This window comes from Macrotis lagotis, chromosome 1 (assembly GCF_037893015.1).
Source record: "Macrotis lagotis isolate mMagLag1 chromosome 1, bilby.v1.9.chrom.fasta, whole genome shotgun sequence".
Taxonomy (NCBI): Eukaryota; Metazoa; Chordata; class Mammalia; order Peramelemorphia; family Peramelidae; genus Macrotis; species Macrotis lagotis.
Genome location: NC_133658.1, coordinates 865,281,414 through 865,304,021, shown reverse-complemented (window position 1 = coordinate 865,304,021; position 22,608 = coordinate 865,281,414). Strand labels below are relative to the sequence as shown.

The 22,608-nt window shown below is 46.1% G+C and overlaps 1 protein-coding gene across 2 annotated transcripts in view; it reads left to right on the top strand.

Annotated features, from left to right (window-relative positions):
* EXTL1 (exostosin like glycosyltransferase 1) overlaps positions 1–22,608 on the top strand; it is a 56,116-nt gene that overhangs the window by 22,862 nt on the left and 10,646 nt on the right. Inside the window, exons 1-7 of one of the 2 annotated variants that reach the window (XM_074218048.1) lie at positions 6,289–6,453; positions 7,393–8,663; positions 15,293–15,386; positions 16,683–16,790; positions 19,641–19,760; positions 20,431–20,563; positions 22,237–22,343. In XM_074218048.1, coding sequence (XP_074074149.1) covers positions 7,828–8,663; positions 15,293–15,386; positions 16,683–16,790; positions 19,641–19,760; positions 20,431–20,563; positions 22,237–22,343 — 1,398 coding nt within the window. In that variant the 5' untranslated portion in view covers positions 6,289–6,453; positions 7,393–7,827. Of the gene's footprint in view, positions 1–6,288; positions 6,454–7,392; positions 8,664–10,562; positions 10,822–15,292; positions 15,387–16,682; positions 16,791–19,640; positions 19,761–20,430; positions 20,564–22,236; positions 22,344–22,608 lie in introns of those variants that run through there. The other variant, XM_074218050.1, reaches the window with a different exon arrangement.

Here is a 22,608-nt window from a genome sequence, read left to right as displayed (position 1 = left end):
ACTATTCTTCTGATTCCCAATCTATCGCCCTTTCCATTACATCATATTGCCTTCTCAAGCATTTTTTAAACCAAAGTTATTGCATATAAGAAGAACTTGAATTGGAGACAACAGAGAATCAAGGAACTCTTTTCTCTCTGGTGACCCTACTATGAACCAGTCCAGTTCAGGACAGGGTTCAGCAGGAGGGAAGACTAGAATTTATTCCTTTTCATCAGTACTCTTTTCCTCATTGATCTTTTACTAGCTTTATTATTAATAATAATATAATTAATAATATAATTAATAATATAATAGTTATTATTTCTTCATTTATTATTCTGAAGTCACTGTTGCTCATTCTTCCCAGGGGATTATAGGGTCCTCCCTTTCAACTATGCTTCCCTGCTTCCTGATGTTCAGCTCTCCTCCGTCCAGAGGATGCTGAATAAGCACAATGGACCAATTATAGAGGAGCCTCAACTGATAGGACCATAGTTCTTTTCTTCCTCTTGTTCATCCTTCTCTTTTACAATCAGAACTCTCTTCCCCACCCTCAATACAAAGAACCTCTTCAGGTAACTGTGGGAATTCCTCTTCCTAGAGATGTTTAAACAGGTTAGCTCAGGTCAAGCTCTTGGCAGCTCTCCTCCTTATCTCCCAGGTATTTGCATCAGACTTCCCATGAGACTCTTGGTCCCACTATTTCATTTTGTCTCTCCCTCTCCTTCATTCCTCTGGGGCAGCTAGATTTGGTCATGCAAATTACCCCAAGCTTTTCCTTAGAGTTCAAAAGGGAGAGCCAGGGGCCCTCCCAGAGCCAACTCAGAGGGAAGGGAGTAACCCTTCAAAATATCCCTAATGTAGTTACAGTTTCATATTGTATATTAAAGCTTCTTGTACTTGTGCCATCTCCCTACCAGTCTCTAAGCTCCATGAAAGTTTATCTAATTCTCCCCTAAAAGGAACAGAACAGTCAATAATTAAGTGTTTACTATTGCCAGGCAATGACAAAGGACAAACCTATACAAAAATCACCTTATTTGATTCTCACAACAGCCCTGGAAGGTAGGTGCTAATTATTAATCCCATTTTACAGAAAAGGAAAGTGAGGCAGAAAGATTCAGGGACTTGCCCAGGGTCACACAGCTAGTAAATGTCTAAGACAAGATTTGAATTTAGGTCTAAGTAAGTGCTTAATGAGTATTATTGTATTATTATATTATTATATAGGGACTATGTCCCTCCCATTAGACCAGAGATTTATTAAAGGTGGGTGGGGTGTCCCTATTGTAATTTATTGTAGCAAAAAGCAAACACCAAGAAATCCACTAAAACTGGGAATTAGAAGACCTGATTCTAGTCTTGCCTTTATCACTTATTCATGATGTGATCTTGGGCATCTCTCTAAAATCAGTTTCCTCCATTAGAAAAATGAAGGGTGGCGCAGTAGATAGAGCACCGGCCCTGGAGTCAGGAGTACCTGGGTTCAAATCTGGCCTCAGACATTGAATAATGACCTAGCTGTGTGGCCTTGGGCAAGCCACTTAACCCCATTGCCTTGCAAAAACCTAAAAAAAAAATGAAGGAATTGAGTTAGGTATTCTCTGAGGATCTTCCCAGCTCTTATAGACATCCTTGTTCTAAGGACCCTCCCAGCTCTGACATCCTGTGTTGTAAGGCCCCTCTGAGCTATAATATCCTGTATTTTAAGCTCCCTTCCAGTTATGACATTCTGTGTTCTAAGCTCTCTCCCAACTCTGACATTCTGGGTCTAAGACCCCTCCTAGCTCTGACATCTTGGGTTCTAAGGACCCTCCCAGCTCTGATATTCTGTGTTCTAAGGGCCTTCCCAGCTCTGACATCTTGGGTTCTAAGTGTCTCCCAGCTCTGATATTCTTGGTTCTAAGTTCCATTCCAGCCCTGAAATTTTGTCTTCTAAAGACTCTTTCTCCTCTACCATTTTTTGTTCTGGATTCATTTCCACCTCCACTATTCCATGAACCTCAAATTCTCCCAGAAATCTTCCATTTCTTCTGGCCTCTAGATTCCTAAGGTCCTAACCCAGGGTAAGGTCCCCCAGGAATATTCTGAATGAGCAACTGGAGACAAGTGGGCCACTAAAATGGGGGACATAAGTCACCCCTTCCATGCCTGGTATTTATTGAATGGCAAGCTCTGAGCAGCTACACTTACACATCACTCCTTTGATTTCATTGTCTCTTCTGTTTTCCCTGTCATGACCTTCAGCTTTGCTGAAGTCTAAATGGGGCACATCCTTACAAGGAAAGGAAGTGGGAAGAGGTGGTGGGGGTTGTAATTAGATGATTTCCAAGCTTCCTTCAGCTCTACATCTATATTTTTTAAAAAATGTACATTTAAGCCTTTTTAAAAAGTGATACCTTTTATTTTTATATCACCTTCATTTTCATATATAGCTATATACCTACATACAAAAACACACACATATATTTCCTATTCCAGTGCCTTGAACGTCATCCCTTGTAACTAAGAGCCAATTTTTTTTTTTAATGAAAAACATGCAGTTCAGCAAATCTAGCAAACACATCAACCAATTCTGGCAATATGTGCAAAGTAAGGCATTTCTCTCCTTCTGGGTAAGTTGGGAAATAGATAATTTGAGGAGGACCCTCCTTAACTTTCCCACTCCTACCTTTTTCAATCATCTTACCCTCACTTTCCTTGGAGTCAAGAGGATGGGAGGTTAAACAGACTCAGACACTGTGTGATCTTGGGCAAGTCACTTAACCGTGATTGCCTCACATCCAGTACCATCTCCAGTCATCCTAATCCATATCTAGCCCCTGGATCCAGACGACTGTGGAGGAGAAAGTGAGGCTGGCAACTTAGCACAGCCCCCCCCCCCCCCCCCCCGCCCCACTCAAATCCAATTCACATACTTGTCATGGCATCATCTCCTCATCTCCCTAATGTCATGGTCTTCTTCGAGAAAAAAGGTCTGGAATTCTCTCCCTCCTTGGCTCTGGCTTCTGGTTTCCTTCAAGTCTCAGCTTAAATCCCCTCTTCTATGAAAAGCCTTTGTCATATCCCTTTAACAACCTCCTTCCCTTTGATGATAGTCTCCAATTTATCCTGTGGATTGTTTTTGTACATAAATGTTTACTTTATCATCTCATTAGACTGTAAGCTCCTTGAGGACTGAGTTTGTCTTTTGCCTTTCTTTGTATCCTCAGATCTTAGCACACAGTAAGTGTTTAGTAAATATTGCTGTTGTTGCTGGAGAGATCTGGAATAAACCCGAGGATCAGGAAAAGCTTCTTGGTATGTTCTATGGGCTTTAAAATGAAGCAAAGGAGCTCAGGCCTGAGAGGCAGGAGCATGACCCAGAGGGTCCAGATAAAATCAGCTCATCAGTTGTTGACGTTGGCAATCTGTTTTTAGGAGGGGTCTGGGTACTGCCCTACTCAGCACCATCTGCTGATGCCACCTCCTCTTCTACATTCAGGCCTCAAGGGAAACACTTTCTAATTCAGTCCTGACAAGTTGAGGTCTCTGCTAGGCTGAGAGACACCCAGGCTCCGGGGTGGGAGTGGGGCCTGGAGGCAGGAGATGAGGCGGGACCTGACATAACCCAGATAGAGAAAAGTCGAAAGGAGAAGGGAGAGGGGATGGTCTTAGAACTGGTCAGGGGAGGAAATAATAGTGAACTAGAATTTAAGGCCAATAAGGGACTCTGGCTCTTGCACTTACTAGCTTGAGACCATGGCAGCCATAGAGCATTGAACTTCAAGGCGGGAAAACCTGAGTTTGAATTTCACCTTGGATATTAACTATGTGACTCTGAACAAACTCTCTGGACTCCAGTTTGTTCATCTGCAAAAATAGGAGTTGTCTCATCTGACTTTAAGTCACTCAATCTTTGAGCCTCAATTTACCCTTCAGCAAAAGGAGAAAAATACCTTCCTGTGGGAGAGCATAAGGAAACCTTAAATCAATATGGAAATGGGAACTCTTCCAGGTCCCTCTCTCATCCTCCTCTTTTCCCTGACCACATGACTCTCTTATTTCCCCCACACACACACTCCTTCAGTGTTTAATGGACTCTGTTAGCCCAGAATTTATTCATGTTGGTTGATATCTGGCTTTTATGAGAGTTCTTGGGTTTGACTCCTTTATCCTGCTTTGTATCACTTATCCCCTTGTAATACCTTGAGCTCCCTGAGAAAGGAATTGTGTTTCAGTATCATGAGTTCTTTTTTTTTTTAATATCGTGGGTTCTTAACTGGGTTTGTGAAGTTGTTGGTCTTTTTTTTTATTTTAACTGAATTTCCATATAACTAATTTCCTGTGTAATCCTATATGTTTGATTTTATGCATTTAAAAATAAGATTCAAAGGAGTCTATAGGCTTTACTGCACTGACAAAGGCCATGACACACAAAAAATGGCTAAGAATTTCTGGATGAGGAGCTCCCTAAGAGCAAGGATTGTCTCCCTCCTCAAAACCAGGGGTTGTCTGAGGTTTGAGGAAGGAGACACAGAGGAGATACACAAAATGTTGATAGCAAAGGCTAGAAAGCAAAGTTTCCTGATTTCCAGATCAGGCCCTCATCATTGTACCTCACTGCTTTCCTGTTCACCATTGAGCTGAATGATAAGGACACACCTATCCCTCCTTCCCCCTTAGCTGAACTGAGCAATGATAAATGGCAAGAGCATCTTATTTGGAGATCAGGTCAGCCAATCAACCAATATTTAGCAAACACATTTTTAGGCAATGAACTACAAAAACAAAAATGAAAAAGTCCCTATCCTCAAGGATAGAAGAAGAAAATCCATTATCAATCAATAAACATTTATTATGCCCCTCAAAAAAGGGGCAAAAGAAAATCTGTCCTCAAGAAATACATAGTCTATTGGGAGAGATACTATGCAAGCAAATATGTTCTAGCAAACTGTTTTAGGGAAAATAGGAAATTAGTAACGGAGGGAAGGCACTAGAATTAAGGTCAATTTAGCAGGGATTTCAGTAGTCAGAGCAGAAGAGGAGGGACAGTGTTCCAAACATGACAGAGAAAATGCTGAAAGCTGATATACATAGTATCTTGTGGAAACAGCTTAGAAGCCCAAAGTCACAGTAATGAAGACTACATGGTGGAGAGTAAGATGTAAGAAGACTAGAAAAGGTAGGAGGGGGCTTGGTTATGGAGGGCTCTGAATGGCAAATAGACTGTTTTGGTGGTGATAAGGAGCCACTGGAGTTAACCGAACAGCGGTGGGTAGGTGTACGATGAGGTGACCAGACACCGGCTCTAAGATCACTTCCCTATCTGAATGGAGGCTGGATTGGGCTGGAGGCAAGCCAGCTTCTCGGCGGTTCATTGCCATAGTCCAGGCTGGGGGAGAGGAGGTGCAAGTTGCAAAAATGAACTTGGCTGGGCCAGGACAACTAGCCAGATATGGGCATGGGGGCAGGGAAAAGGGAGTGAGGAATCCCGGATAACACATGGGCTCTGAGTCTGAGGGACTGGGAGATCTTGTCCCGTAATTGGGAGCTCAGAGGCCGCCAATAGGGAAGGTGGATAAGAGGGGTGATGTTTGTCTTTCGTGGGTGAATACCATGACAAGCACATGAATTGGATCTGAGCGAGGGGGTGCTCTGCTAAGTCATCAGCCCCACTTTCTCCTCCAGAACCATCTGGATCCAGGGGCCAGATAGGAACCAGGATGAGGAGAGAGGACAGGGTGGGAGGCAGTCAGGGTTAAATGGTCACAAGGCTGAATTCGAACTGCCATCCCCCTGCCTCCAAAGCCAATGCTCTATCCACTTTGCCACCTAGATGCCCTGACTAGGAGAAGCAGAGGGTTTAAGGGAAAGGTCTGAGTCCCATTTTGGATACGTAGGGATATTAAATTTTTAAAAGGCACACAGTGATTTGGGGGAGAAGAGCACTAGCTGCTGGGGGATCAGAAAAGGAAACTCCGGAGCTAGGGTTTGGAGGGCCAGAGGCCAAGGAGAGCGAGCTGAGGCAGAGCACGGCTGTGACCTTGGCCAGGCGTGTCCAGCCGCTGAGCCTCAGTTTCCTTTCTCTGCCCAGCTGAAGTCCCTTCCAGCCCTCCGCGCTTCGCTGCCCCGTGGGAGGAGGCAGGGATCGGACCGAGCCGGGGCCAGAAAGAAGCCGGTGCCCGCTGTGGGTGGGCAGCGCTCTTCCTGGGGGGTCAGAGGGCTGGGGGGGAAGGGGTTACTCGAAGGCTCCGCCCCTCTGGAGGCAGGGCCAATCAGAGCAGGGCAGGAGGAGCCGGGTGGGCGCCCCGAGTTGGTGGAGGGGCGCTCTAGACGGAAGCGGAGCTGCTCCGCGGTCGGAGGGGCTGGGAGTCGGGGGGCGCCGCCGGAGCCGGGGCCCCGGTGGGCAGGCGGCGGCGGCGATCCCGGGGGTGCTGCTGCGAGCGGCTGCGGACGCGGAGCCGGAGAGGCTGCGGAGGGGCAGCGGAGGTGGCGACTGACCCTGCGGGAGAGAACCGGGGCGGCGGAGGCGAACGCAGGCGGCGGGAGGAGAACGCAGGCGGCGGGGGAAGAACGCAGGCGGCGGGGGAAGAACGCAGGCGGCGGGAGGAGAACGCAGGCGGCGGGGGAAGAACGCAGGCGGCGGGAGGAGAACGCAGGCGGCGGGAGGAGAACGCAGGCGGCGGGGGAAGAACGCAGGCGGCGGGGGAAGAACGCAGGCGGCGGGAGGAGAACGCAGGCGGCGGGAGGAGAACGCAGGCGGCGGGAGGAGAACGCAGGCGGCGGGGGAAGAACGCAGGCGGCGGGAGGAGAACGCAGGCGGCGGGAGGAGAACGCAGGCGGCGGGAGGCGGCGCGCCCGCGAGACTGGGGGCTCCCTGGAGACAGGGACGAAAAGAGGGGCCCGGGCCCGGGGTGTTGCGCAGGGGTGCGGGCAGTCAGGCTGCGAGGTGGGAGGGGGTCACTGACACTCAGCCCTCCCCCGGAGCGGTCCTGATAGCTTCTCTGTGGCTGGGCGGTTGGCCGGACATCCACCCCTAAGGTGGGCATTCCTGGCATCCTAGAGAAGCGTCAGTGTCGCTTCTGTTGAGGTAGGACCCTGGGGACCCGGTGGTCCCAGAGGTGATAGGGGCTGCCACGACTGGAAGGAGAAAATCGGATTCTTCCCCACCTTGGGAGTCCCTGTGCTCTTCACCTCACTGAGAGCCCTGGATCTGAGTCCTGGCTAGAGCCTGCCCTGGCAGGGGGCTCTGTGCCCTATGTTCGAGACTCCTAGTTCCCCATGGGCCAGAAGGAAACCTCCCTTAATGAAGAAAAGCTAAGGGGAAATCAAAGGGTTAATGTCCCAGTGTGATCAGTAACTTACTGCTTGACCTTGGGCAATTCACTGAATTTCTTTTAAGTCTTTTTTCTCCTCTTCACAATAAAGGGGTCCTTGTAGATCGCTGAGGTCCCTCAATTATTTGAGTTCTTTGAGAGTGGACAGCTGTGGCCATTGCCCCCTGTATGCTCGCGGGCATGACCTGTAGACTTAACGCGTTGGCCCGGCTCTCTGCCCATCCCGGTGGCCCCCAACTGACCTGGTTCCTACTAAAAGTTGAGTTGCATCAGATTGGGCTGGAGCCCTGGGACCTGGGAGGTGGCAGAGCCCAAAGTCCCTGAGACCAAGGCAGAAGGGTGTTTTACCCTAAGGAGTGGGGAGATAAGAATGGAGGACTGGATTGGAGCAGGCCCCTTCAGGTAGAGAAGGGGCTAAATGGACATTGCTCTTCCTTCTTTTCCACCTCCCTGAAGCCCCAACATTACACAGCATCCCTCCTGCTTGAATACCTTCCCACCTGATCCCAGCTAAACTAATGGACATATGCAGTCCAGGAGAAGGAGATACCTTTGGCTGATACTTTCAGCCTCCTGGCTCCTCCTTATCCTTTTAGGGGCTCCTCGGCTCCGACAGCTTGCCATCCCCCCTGGCCTGAGACACAGGACGCTGACCAACTGGCCCCGATGGTTGGATCAGGAGATTCTACCTAGTTTTGTGGGACCTGAAGAGCTCACCAAAGACCCCTGCCCACCTTCTTGTAGCACCCACCAGAGGCAGAGCCAGAGGCATGGCTGCCTCATGGAGACATGCTTTGACACCTCCAGATGCCAGAACCAAGGCTTCAAGGTGTTTGTGTACCCCACTGGGCTAACCCAGCCCATCTCTGAAGTTCACCATAAAGTCCTGGCTTCCATTGAGGGCTCCAGATACCACACGGCAGACCCTGAGGAGGCTTGTCTTTTTGTCCTCCCAGGGGATGCCCTGAGTCCCCAGCTGCTCCCACTGTGGAATGGAGGGCAGAATCATCTCATTTTCCATCTCCACCCAGGCTCTTGGCCTGATCTGGGCTTTGATCCCGGGCAGGCCATGGTAGCCAGAGCCAGCCCCACACCAGAGACCTTCAGGCTTGGCTTTGATGTTTCCCTCCCCTTCTTCCCTGAGAGCTATCCACAGAGGGGTGGCAGTCGAAGCCAATTGGCCCATCTTATCCCCCCTCCTGGAGAGGACCTGTTGGCTTTTGAGGACCATTTAGACATGTGGGTCACTGACTCTTCCAATCAACGGGACCAGAATGATATCTTGATCCCCAGTGATCACCATGGTGAAACCATCAAAGGACACAGGGACGGGCCATGTAAGCAGGACTACACTACTGAGCAGTAAGTTCTGCCTTCCTTTCCCTTTTACCTCCCATATACTTCTTGAATACTCTGCAGAGCCACGAAAGGAAGAAGGAGATTCGAGGGAGTCAGGAAATGGGACTAAGAGAATAAGATTTTAGGAAAGAAGCTAATGGGAAGAGTGCTGAGTGATACTGAGTAGTGTGGAGGGAAAAGCAAAATTGGACTTGTTAGGAGACCAGGGTAGAACTAGATTGGTATCTTTTTAACTGTGTGGCTTTGGGTAAATTACTTTCATTTTTCCCCAGCTGTAAAATAATTAATTGGGGCATCTCCAAAATCTTTTTCCCAGTCTCACTCCTATGATCCTATAATTTGTAGAGTTTCAGGAAAATTTCAGTCCAGGCAGTGAAACCTCAAAAGGTGTGGCCAAGAGGACAGATTGTAGACTCTGTCAATTCAACAAATATTTAATAAACCCCCACTGTTTACTGACTGATGACTAAGAACTAGGGGAGATACAAAGATGAATAGTTCTCTCATAGAGAACTCATAAAACTTACAGCCCTCCCTCCCCCCCCAACATTTTTTTTGTTTTTGTAAGGCAATGGGGTTAAGTGACTTCCCCAAAGTCACACAGCTAGGTAATTATTAAACGTCTGAGGCTGGATTTGAACTCAAGTTCTCTTGACTCTAGGGTCAGTGCTCTATCCACTGTGCCACTTACCTGCCCCCCCCACTTTAAAAACAAAAGAAATGATTACTTATCCCAACCTTAGACTATTACCCCTCCCTTCCTCACCCCCAATACTTTAATGATTCATATAAATATATATATATATGTATATATATTATAAAGAGGCAAGGGAATGTGTGGGATGGCCTCTGAAAACTCAGATTAAAATGTTTGTAATCTTGAAGTCTTCTAGACATCAAAGGTTGTGATATTCTGATTCTGCCCTCATTCCCCCCTACTGAGGAATGAGGACCTCCAAGCAGACCACCTCCTCACCCAGGGACTATAACAATGACCATAAGGATCATCTTCCCTTCCTTCACCAGAGGAAACTGAGTTGTGAAAAGAGCAGGTAGCCTGCTTGAGGGTGATGGCATCCCCAAACTTGTTAAGAAAGGAAACATGCTTCTTTCCAAACTGGAAAGAATCTTAATCTAGTAAAGTTCCTCTCTCATTTTGCATATGAAGAAACTGAAGTCCAGATATTAAACAGCAGAGCCAGAACTTGAACCCAGACCTCTGGAATTTTTTTCATCCCACTTGAACTGACCTTTAGTCTAACCTGAACCCTTGGGGTAGAGAAGAATGAAGGGAGGGAAGGGACCTCTCAACTCAGCCCATTCCTGTCCCAGCTGTCAGAGAAGCTTTTCAGAAGGGATTCTTCAGTTTCATTGGTGTCCATGTGCCAGCTGGAAGATATCCTCAGCTTGAAGAATGTTACCTTGGAAAGTAATGAGTAACCTTTCCCTCCCATTGGAGGTCTCCAGACAGTGACTGGATGATCCCATAATATAGACAGAATTCCTTTTTTCAGGTTTAGGTCGGTTATTTTCAACTCCTAACGTTCTTTGATTCCATGAGCCTCAGAATCACTTGGCAACTAGTCAGAAACCAACAACAGATCAACAACTGTTGACGAGTGTTTTGGGACCAGCAAAGGATTTAGAATCAAGAGATCTGGGCTTGAATACAAATGATGGTGTGACTAAGTCCATGTTACATGCTGGACTTTTTGCCAGTCTCTGAAAGATGCAGAAAAGTGTAAGAACTGAAAAAATGAAATAGATCCAGGGGCTTTAGAGGAGTGCAAGCTTAGACACTGGTCAGCAGTGTATTAAGGTATCAAAAAGTGGGATGTTGGGATTTGTAAAGAAAGGCATGGCTTCCTGGAATAGGAAGATGATGGTCCCTCTTTCCTCTAGGCTCATCAGACAAGACCTGGCATACTGTACTCAGTTCTGGACACAGTTTAAGAAGGACATTAATAATACAGAGAATGTCCAAAGGATGGCAATTGTGGTGGCGGAAGGCCATGCATGAATCCAGGTCATTTGAGGATCAGTTTAAGGAATACAAATATTTAGTTTAAAGAAGAAAAGTCTTAGGGAAAGCTAGGTGGCAGAGTGGATAGAGCCTGGACTCAGGAAGAGAAGACTCAAGGGATATGAAAGCTACATTCAGGTAAGGGCTGAGAAAGGAGAAACAGTTTAAGATGACAGAATTAGAGCCTGGGAAGATGGTGTGCCATTGACTGGGTAGTGAAGCCAGAAGAAGGAAGTTATTGTGGAGGAGGAAAGATAATTTAGTCCAGTTTAGGACATAGTGAATTTAATGTGCCTAAGAGACATAAAGATGAGTCTGTCCAGTAAGTAACTGAACAAGTGAGTCTAGAGTAATAGTAATACTAATAATTTGCATGTTTAACAGTTGGGTGAGAGTTCAGGGCTGGATATCAGACTTATTCGAAGTGGCACTCAATATAAAAACAAAAGCTCTGTGTTGGAAAATGCACGGAGTGAATAGGACTACCCTATGTTAGATGAGGGATTGTATTTGTTCTGTGATGGAATTAGAAGCAATGGAAAGCAAGGTTTATCTTAATGTAGAAGAAAACTTTCCTAACAATTAGAACTATCCCAAAGTAGAATAAACCATCTTAAGAAGGCAATAGGGGTCCCTAGCAATGGAGGTCTCCAAAGAGAGACTGAATAAGCATTTTGTTGGGTGTATTGTGAACGTTGAAATAACTGTCTTGGGGGCGGGGGATCATCCAGCTCTGAGGTTGTATGAGATTGAAAGCTGGAGAGGCCAAGGACAGATCCCTAGGAAATGTCCACATTTATGATTTTCTTACTGGAGGAGGTGGAAAAATCAGTGAAGGAGGCCAAAAAAAGATAATCAGAAAAGTAGGAGGAAAATAAATGATTTGATATTAGAGAAGTCAAGAAAGAAGTGAAATTAAAGCCAGAAGGACCTGGGCTCAGACTCTACTTCTCATACTAGCTTTGTGACCATGGACAAATCACTTAACTTCTCTAGAATTCTTTCCTCCTGTAAAATGAAAACATTGGATCAGAATTCAGGGGTTCTTAACCTGGGATGTATGAACTTTAAAAATGTTTTTGATGACTATTTCAAAATAGTTGACTTGCTTTGTCTTCTTATGCATTTTATTTATTTATTTATTTATTTGAAGGCAACTGGATTTAAGTGACATGCCCAGAGTCACACAAATTAACTCAGACCCTCCCGAATCTAGGGCTGGTGCTCTCTTTCACTGCACCTTGCATTGTTTCCTAAACATTGGAAGCACCATTCTGAGAAGGAGTCTATGAGTCACAAAAATAGTTAAAACCCTCTTAGTTAGACTCAAAAGAACTCCTTCCTTGCAGGGCATTACAATTGGAACCTAAGGAAGACCACAAAAAACTGAGAATTTTTGCAGAAAAGAGAGGCCTCCACTTTACTTGGGAGGGCAGAGAGATGATCACCTACCCCAGGGGCAGGATGATGACTGAATAGTCTGTTCTTGAAGACTCCTAAAAAGGCTGTCATGTAAGGGAAGAGTTAAATTCCTGCCTCACTGGGGTCACTCAAGGACTCTGGGGATAGTGGCTTTCCCCTAGGATGAGGCCCAACTTTAACCTGGCAAACCTCAAGTACCTTCCTCTCCCCTCCCTCGCCTATCCTTCCTCTCCCTCCTTTTGGTAAAGTAATGGAGCCTAGCTATTCTGGGCTCCCCATTGCTCTCCCAGGAATTTTTCATGGGGCCAAGTGCCCACAGAGCTTGGAGGCTATTTAAGATCAGACTCAGTTAAAGAGCACAGATGCCCTATAGATGGAGAAGATGACAGCTGATGGTTATTGAAATCCCGCCTCTTCCAGGAAGTCTGCCCACTCATTTGGAGAACAGTCCTGATGCATGTACCAGCTCAGTCCAAGACTGTCTCGGATGGCATTGGGGGGTGGGTCCTGGAACAGAATATGGTTGTAATGCTTAGTGGTAAGGATATCCCCAAAGAGCTTCAACTTTATTTACTAACCTGTTATCATTCTGTCCACAAATATAAGTCAATTGTTACTGGAGCATCAGTGGGTAAGGAGTTAGACACAGGCCTTCTAGACGTAGGCCTTCAGAACATAGAATGTTAGAGCTGGGAAGGGAACAATCATGTATTAGGCATCTGCTATGTACTAAGTACTGCACTGCTGTAAAAATTTCATTTCATTTGATCCTCACAAAACGTTGGGGAGTAGAGACCATTATTATCCCCATTTTACAGTTGAGAACACTGAGACAGATAGTTGCCCAGAGTTACAAAGCTTGTGACTTCCTGAGGCTGGATTTGAACTCAGGTTTTCCTGCCTTCAGGCCTGTGTCTCTCTATACATCATGCCATCCAGGGAGCCCTCTGAGCACACAATGTCAGAGCTGGAGGAGATCTTAAGATCTACCATGGGGGCAGCTAGGTAGTGACATGGATAAAGCACCTGCCCTGGAGTCAGTAGTACCTGAGTTCAAATCCGACCTCAGACACTTAATAATTACCTAGCTGTGTGGCCTTGAGCAAGCCACTTAACCCCATTTGCCTTGCAAAAACCTAAAAAAAAAAAAAAAGAAATGATAGCTATTGTATAGAATAGATAGAATATCAGCCTTGAAATCTAGAAGACCAGGGTTCAGGACCCATCTCTGACAGATTGACTGTGTGACTTGGACAAATCCCCTCTCAATATCCTAAAATCTCTCAAGATCTAAGTGATAGAGGAGTTGCTCTCCAAGTTTCCAGAGAAGCTCTCTCTTTAGTGTTGCTCCAGATGGTCTTACTTTGGGATTGGGCTGTGATGACTTGGGTGGTTCTGCCTCAGTTTCCCTGGAGCCAGAGACAACAGACAGCCCAGGAAGCCTTTATAATCTGAACTGGACTCTTCTGATCCCCAAGAACTGTAAAGGCTAATAAGTTTAGGCAGAGAAAGAGTCAATACACAGCCCCCTCCTTCCTCCCCCCAGCCCCAGCCTAGCCTCACTGTCCTCAGTACTAGCCTTCCTGGGTCTTAGAGCTCTTGGGGAGGAGCTGGTAGCAAGCCCCTGGACCTGTTTTCCAGCCTCCAAAGGGACAGAGTCAAGGCTGCCAGAACAGGTTTTTCTTCAAGAGGGTGGGGCTGTCAGGCCAGACTCTTTCCCTGAGGCCCCCCACCACTCCCTCCCAGTCTCTTCTGTCTCTCCATCGCTGCTCACTAGTGTTTGGGCTGGAACTGTTGATAGCAATGGGACCAGAGGTTGAATGACGATGACCCATTTTTTTCTGCCTCTTACACACCCTGTTCTGCTTGACATGTTAGTTTTGTACCTTACTTTTCCTGCTATAGAGAAAGAACACTGGCTTTAGAGTCAAAGGATCTCAGTTCAAATCCTGTCTGGGCTATATGCTTGCTAGTTAACCTTGGGCAAATTAATCTCTGAGTCTGAGTTTCCTGATCTAAAAAATGAAAGGATTAGAATCAGATGGTTGCTAAGGTCCCTTCTAACTCCAAATTCTATGATCTGACATTGGCTGGCTGTGTAATTTTGGACGAGTCACTATTTCTCCCTGAGCCTCAGTTTCTTCATCTATGAAATGGGAATAATGGTCCTTGATCTATCGACTTCACAGTGGGAGTGAGGAAATATGATTTTCTAAGCCTTGAAGCAGTGCAGGATCAGTTGTTTTCTATAGCTACTGGAAAATTGGGGGCCTGTGTGGAGGGTAGAAGCCTGGAGCTTGTAGTTCATTTCCAGACTCAGTTGTGTGCAAGGTGAAGTTGGAGAGAGCTTGTCCTTGAGGCTCACTCAGAGGAATCTAGTTGGTCAAAGGGGTTCAGAGTTTCTGGGATTTCCCTAGATTTCTACTTAACTCCCAAATTCTCATCTCAGACCTTGGAGGAGAGGGTAGGCACTAAGTAGGGGTGCCTGCCCCTTCAAAACACACGCACACGCGCACACACACACACACACACACACACACACACACACCCCACCCCATACACACCCCTTTGTGGCATGTGTAGCCCAGGGAACAGAGTGGGCCTGTGTAGGCAATACAGCTATCCTGTGTGGTTGCTGAGCCAGGGGGGTTTGTGGGGAGTTAGGGATAGGCAAGGGGTGGGGGTGTACCTTCAACCTCCATACAGAAAGGTCTTTCATAGGTTTGGGCCATTGAGGAGTGGGAGAGACATGGGCTGGAAACTTGTGGATTAGGACTGATTACTCAGGTGAAAGGTCTGTGGGTGTGGGTAGATAGAGAGATATGTATGTGTAGGGGGTGTGTGTTTATGTGTACGTCAACATGTGGTTGTATGCTTATGTTTGTGTATTGCGGTATGTCTGTGTGTGTTTGTGGCAGTGTATGGGGAGCTGCCTGGGTACATGTATGTATATGGATTTGTGCTTCTACATCTTTGAGTCTGAGTGATTGGTGTAAGAGCTTCCCTGTGTGGGGGTCCTGGGGGGGGGGGGAGTAGAGTTCAGCTGTCAAGTCAATAAACTCTTTCCTAAGTGTTCCCATTCCTGCAGGGGGGACAGAGACTCTTCTATGTGTGGCTCTACTGTGGCTTTTTTTGGGGGGGGGAAGGGAGAAGACCACCTTGGAAACACTCCTTATCTGTCCCTTAGGTTTGAGGATCAGAAACGCCTGAACAACTCTACCTTCTGTTTCATTCCCCCGAACTGCCATCCAGGCTCCTTCCACCTCCTCCAGGCCCTGAAGGTATCATGAGGTTCCCTTTCCCCAACTTTCCTTCTTTCCTCCCCCACAGCCAGCAACTTCCAGAATGGAGGCCTTAGGATATCACGTGCTCAATAAGAATCAATGGTGTGACCTGTTGTATCCCCCAACCCCCCTCCCCATAGGGACCTCTTGAGCTGGGCTAACAAGAGCGGGGTGTAGTCTGAGGGAGTGAACAGTCCCTGCTCCGGCCAGACCACACTTAGAGCATTGGGTGCTGGGGGCCAGATTTTAGGAAGGCTATAGCTAAATCCTTCAGAGGAGAGGATTGGCAAACCGGTCACATGAGGATTAGTTGAGGGAGCTAGGAATGTGTGACCAAAGAGAAGGCTTAGTTACCTCCAAGCAGGTGAAGGGGAAGAGGGATGAGAGCTGTACAGCCTGGCCCAGAGGCAGAACTAGGGGTTAAGAGGGGATGATGGTGGCGGAAGATTTTGAGAGATAATTCTCACCTCAATCAACAGAAAAAAATATTGCCAATAACTAGGGTTGCCTTTGGAAGGGTAGTGAGTTCCCTGTTAATGGAGAGTTCCAAGGACAGGCCGTTCACGATTGGTGATCCTAGGACTTAAAGCCAAAAAGGGTCTGAGAAATGGTACAGGCCAACCCATTGTTTGTTGTTTGTTCCTGAAGAGGACCATGACCTGAGGGAGATGATACCATGACATACAATCAAATTAGATTTGAGTGAAGAAGGGCTGTACAAAGTCACCAGTCTCACTTTCTCCTCCAGAGCCTTCTAAAGGATGTCCATTGGCCAGATATGGATCAGGACAACTGGAGATGGCCCTGGATGTAGTGGGAGACCTTGGCCTTTTTAAACAATTGTCTTTCCCAGGTTACAGTTTGACAGAGGCAAGACCCATTCAGTGATTTAGGCTAGGTAAGAAAGAGATGAGGCAAAGACTGGTTTCTTTTATCTGGTCAAAAAAAAAAAAACAATCTGGGAAAGGAAGACCCTCAGGGTTTCTGCTATTTACATTCACTCTGAATCAATCAGGGGGGCCCAAATAATGAGCCAGTGGGGTTGGGCCTGGGACCTATGGCATTACAAAACCATTCAATGGAGTCATTGGAAACTGGAAGAATCTTGGCACTTATTTTAAAACCCCTTCCCTCTTATCCTTATTCTATGATCAGTGATGCACTGGTTGCACTCTCACATGAGCTCTCCTACCTCTCTCTCCTCTCTGAAACCATCTATATTGACAGGAAAGTCTAGTCTAAAAAACTGGGGCTTCTGCTGATAACAAACCCCTTTCCTGCTTTTCCTTCCAGGCAGGATGTATCCCTGTGCTACTGAGCAGGGGTTGGGAGCTCCCTTTCTCTGAGGTCATTGACTGGGGCACTGCAGCCATCATCATTGATGAGAGGCACCTGCTTCAGGTAAAGGGGAGCCTGGGACTGGGATAAGCTTGGCTTCCCCAGAGACAGATGGGAGAGTCAGATTCTGATGAGCCCCCCCCCTCATAACTATCTTCCAAAGAACATTAACTATTGGGGCTCCCTCCATTATCCAGAGCACCCTTGAGATCAAACACTTGAACATAGAAAGACAGTCAGTCCACTGGTTCAAACAACTAGAAATGGAGGCAACTAAACCATATGGAAGAACCCCTGCCTGCTGAATATTGATTTAGAAAACTACACATTAACATTATCTATGTTCTCTTGTATTTTTATTTAATATTTATTTAATTAAATATGAGTTCTCAGTTACATTTTAATCCAGTCCAACTTGCTTAGGAGTGTTTGACATCTTGGATCTTGAAGGTACAGAAGTCAAAAGGAGCCCTGACCTGGAATCAGGTCACCTGGTTTCTGCTACTAGCTTTATTTCTGATTCAAAATTAGAGGGAAGGCTAATGCATTAGATGTCAGAGGCAGAATGTAAAGAAATTCTGACAGGCTAAAGTATGGGGTCGGGTATGATATGATTAAATTTAATAAGGATAATAGCTACCTTAAGGCTTCCAAAGAACTTTACAAATGTTATCTCATTTTATCTTCACAACACCCCTGGGACGAAGGTGTTATTATTCTCATTTTACAAATTGGAAACTGAGACTGAGAAAGACTAAGTGACTTGCCCAGTGACTGACGCTTAATATGAACTCAGGACTTCTTGATTTCAGTTTTTATTTGCCACCTGGCTAGTTTAAATGTGAAGACTTATAAGAGTTCAAGAATGAAATTCACAAATATTAGATGGAAAAGGTATAAACTAAATAGTAATTTGAAAAAGATATAGGGACCTGAGGCAGTCAGCTGTGAGGGATGTAGCATCCAATAAAAGTAATGTGAGGTTAGACTTCATTGCTACTATTCAGGTGTGTCCGACTCTCCATGACCCCATTTGGGGTTTTCTTGGCAAAGATATTGAAGTGGTTTGCCATTTCCTTCTCCAGCTCATTTGACAGATAAGGAAACTGAGGCAAATGGGGTGAAGTGACTTCCTCATATTTACACAGCTAGGAATTGTCTGAGATTGGAGTTGAACTCAGGTCTTCCTGACTCTAAGTTTGGCGCTTTAGCCTCGCCACCCCCCCCCAAGACTCCACCAAGAAAGACATAAAGTGTAGCACTGGGTGTGGGTGCTAGTCTAACAGCCCCATCTTGGTCAGGGCCTTTCTACTGTGTTGTGAGTGTGTTAATTTGAGTCTGAGTGATTGGTGTGGGGGTCCTGTTGTGTTGTGTTAATTATGAGCAATTCATTTTAGGAAGGATGATGATCAGCTGTAGAGTGTCCAGATGAGGGTATTCTGGATGGATGATCAGATGAACTGAGGATGGGTGGAAAGGACCAGAAAATACTCAAACTTGAGAAGACTTTAGAGGGACATGAGATAACTTGTCAAGCATTAAAATGGCCTTAAAAATGGCAAAGGAATTAGCTAGGGTCTGCTCAAGCACCAGAGATCAGAACCTGGGGCAAGGGGCAGAAGTTGAAAAGAATCAAATTTAGGCTTTCAGGAAAAAACTGTCCCAAAGTCAAAGCTGCCCCAAAGTGGACCGGACTCCATTATAAAGCAGGAGCTCCTCTCCCCACTCAAAAATCTCCCAATGAAAGCTAAAGGACCATTTGTATGGGATGCTGTAGGTGAGATTCTCAGGGAGCTCCAGGTCAGACTGTGCAACCTCTCAGGTTCTACGATTGTGTTTGATGGTGGATGAGGCATTTCTGTTACCTTGGCTGCAATTTCCTCATCTCTAAAATGAGACAATTGGAAGAGATGATGGCTAAGGTTCCAGCTCTAACCTAATGTGGTTCAGTTACTTCTTAGTGATCTGTGCCAATGGAGGAGCATGTTGGCGTGAATAAGAGGAAATCATAGATGAACATTACTTTAAAGAGCGAATTGGAGATTCTTGGCATGAGATTATTCCTATTCTGTCTGGCCCTGGATGATCACAGCCCACACAATGTCAGATCTGGGAGGTCCTTGGAACACAGAATGTCAGAGCTGGGAAGGGCCCTATGACACAGAAGGTCAGGATTAGGAACTGTTAGAGCTTAGCAAATATGAGAGATGGGACAGAACTTAGAAAAGAGAATGTTAAATCTGAAAAAAGAAGTTAGAGGAGTGAATGTCAGAACTGGAAGAATTCTTAGAACATAAAACATTAGAGATAGAGGAAATTGACCTGGAATTAGGAAGCTTGGGTTTTTAATTCTAATTTTGACATTCACTAGCTGTGTAACATTAGGAACATCACTACCCTTTCTGGTCCTCAGTTTCCTCATTTGCAAAATAGGAATAATAACACTTGTGCTCCTGGTCTCAAAAGATCATTTTAAGGAAAATACTTTGCATACTTAATAATATTACAGATTTTTAGAAATGGAAAGGGCCTTAGACATTTCACATATAAGGAACCTGAGGACCAAAAAAAAAAGGAAGCACTGATTAAAATGTACTCATTTTTCTTGAGTCCTTGTACTGCTACAATGCATAGGGGTGAGGCTGGGGATATGGTTAGAAAGCATTTTAGAATGGACTGGAGAAGTTTGGGAGAGTGAAAGAAGTTGGCCTAGGTCTAGGAGTTGACTGAAGGGTGTTGGGGCAATGGAGAGTTAGTCCCCCAATGCATCATCACCCCTTGGTCTCTCTCCTGATGAGTTCCTTGGTTCAGAGAGCAGTGATCTGTGACCCTGTATCAGTGATGGAGTTGGATCTAGATCTTGGCCTAGATCCCAGCTTGTCCTTCATTGAGTTTCTCTATGATCCCCCTCAGATCAGATCAGCCCTCCAAGGTTTGCCCCCTGCCAGAGTCCTTGCCCTCCGCCAGCAGACTCAGTTCTTGTGGGATGCATACTTTGCTTCAGTGGAGAAGATGGTCCACACCACACTAGAGGTGAGATCAGGTCGCTGAAGGGGGTTGGGGAAGGTTGGGGGGAGGTTTCTGTTCTATAGCCCTCCCTTCTTTAGCCTGACAGTGGTTGAGGGGAAGGTAGGACTTCTCCCCTTCTTGGACTGCAGAGGGCACTATGGGCACCAAGGGGATTCTTTGAAAATGAACATTTTTAGATTATTGTCTTCTAAACATTGTCATAACATATGAATGACCTGTTCTCTTAGGTCAATCATTTTTTCTTTGATATCTCTCCTTAGGGAAAGAAGCAATAGGACTCTGTCCATGTCAGGGTGACCCTGGGCAAGTCTCATGGCTTCTTGGTGCTTCAAGGCTTTGCAATTTATATTGGGGTCATCTACCCTGGGACCTGGGATTTCCTCACTGACCAGTTCCTTACTGATAAAATCAAAGATCTAGTTAAAAGCAAAAATGGAATGGAAAACCCCCTGGGTAGTCAGACCCAGAGCCAGAATTTAAAACCCTTTCTCAGCCAGCCTCTCACAATTACTACCTTAGGGAAATTAGTTGGCATTTCTGAAGCTCTGATATCTCAAGTTTTAAAGGAGGGGTCTATTCCTCACTCTGCCTGCCTCTCACAGGGTGTTCTAGAGGGGGGCACTTTGTAAGCTTAATGGTTCTAAAGAAAGAGTCGTCATGACTTCCCCTGCAGATCATCAGAGACCGGATCTTTCCAGCAACCTCCCGACCCTGGCTGCTGTGGAACGCCCCTCCTGGGGGCCTCCTGGCCCTGCCCACCTTCTCCACACATTTGGGAGACTTCCCCTTCTACTATCTACAACATGGTATGTTGCCTCTGGGCACTGGAGCCCTATGAACCCTCCCTTCCCCAGTTGGAGACCAAGCCCCAGTGGAGGACTCCACAGAGATCCTTCTCCTCCACAGAGGTCTCCATAAAAATCATGCCCAGGTTCCCCCGGCTCACAGGCCTTTTCAAACACCTAGACCATGGTGAGGATGAGGCAAGGATTAGGGTTATCAAGGTAAAATCCCATCTCTGTCAATGACTCCATATGGGTTCTTGGGCAAGGCATTTTCTGGGCCTCAGTTTCCTCATCTGTAAAATATAGGGAACTGGACTAGATGGTCTCTGAAATCCTAAATTTCTGGTTCTAAATTTATGATTCTATGACTTCCTCCATCCTTAGAGACCACTTTCATAGAGACAGAAATGATAATAATAATAATAATAATAATAATAATAATAATATTGATGATTATGGCAATTTCTTGTTAGATGAAAATACTTGGAGTCAGTGTGAATCCTGCATCAGACACTTACTATCACGGCGATCTTGATCAAATCACTTCCCTCCCTGAATCTGTTAAATAAAGATAACAATACACACCCCACCAGGTTGTAATGAGGCTCAAATAGCATGATATACGGAACATGTTTTGGAAAATCTTTATAGTGATATGTACATGTAGATTATTATTACTCTACAGGACTACAAAGTTATAAAAATACTTTCCTTTCCAAGAAGGACCTTATATTAGAATCATTTTTGTCATGTTCTCAATGTTACAGAGGAAAACTTGTAAAGACCCCGGATCCCACAGAAACCATTCCTGTAGAAGCAGACACCTGGTGTCATATCCCCACCGTTTACCTATACACACCCACACCCACCCCACACCCCCCCCTCCACTCCATCAGCCAGGTCCCACAGAGATCATTTCCCCCAGGACTTCTAATCTGTGTGACTTTATGCAAGTTATTACATAATAATAATAATAACTGACATTTATACAACTTTAAGGCTTTCATAATGCTTATGTACCATCTTATTTGATCCTTATAACCCTATAAGTAGTTATGGAAGGGATTATCCTCATTTTACCAAATAAGAAACTGAGAATCAGAGAAGGGAAGCAATTAGTTCACTTACAACCAGTAAGTTTCTGAAGCAGGATTCAGAACTAGGTCTTTCCTTACATTATGTCTAGTGCTTTTAAAAATATATTATGGGGGCAGCTAGGTAGCGCAGTAGATAGAGCACCGGCCCTGGAATCAGGAGGATCTGAGTTCAAATGTGACCTCAGACACTTAGTAGTTACCTAGCTGTGGTGACCTTAGGCAAGTCACTTAACCCCACTGCCTTTCAAAAAAGAAGTCAGATAAAATATGTTATGGGTATGGAATTGACTTTTTTCTAGCTCTGAACTCTCTATTCCCTTCCACCTCTCCACATTGGTATGAGAACCCCCCCAGAAACAAATCCACTGAGTAATATCTAGGGTAGTAACTCCCTTTTGGGAGTTCTTAGATTCCCTGTGAGACCTTTGAAGCTGATCAGAGAGATCAGGTCCTCAGCTCATCTTTGTGGAGATGCCTCTGCCCCTCCGGGACTCCCTCCACCCCCCCACCCCCCCACCCCCGCCGCCAGCACCGCCAGCACCTCCCCTGAACCAAAGCTCCCTAACGGCATGTCTCCATCTCCATTCCACTTCACAGGCTCCCGTCCCTCTGGCAGCTTCAGTGCCCTGATCTGGGTGGGGTCCTTGGACCAGCCCCCCCTGAAGCTGATCCAGGAGGTGGCAGGCTCTCAGCACTGTGCCCAGGTCTGCCTCTTCCCTAGTGGGGCCCATGGAGGGGAGAGGGAGGCTGGAAGGAGGCAGTGGAGGGTATGGTTCCCTCAGATTAGAGAGCTGAGAGATAATCCCAAAGGAGGTCCTCACTCCTCTTGGGTGGGGGGTGGGAGGGAAGGTGAAACTAAAGCTCCATCCAGCCCCTGCCTTTGAGTGATACACATATCATAGCTTACAGAATGTCAGAGTTGGGATGCACTTGGAAGGCATCTTGTCTTCACCTGTACCTGAACAGGAA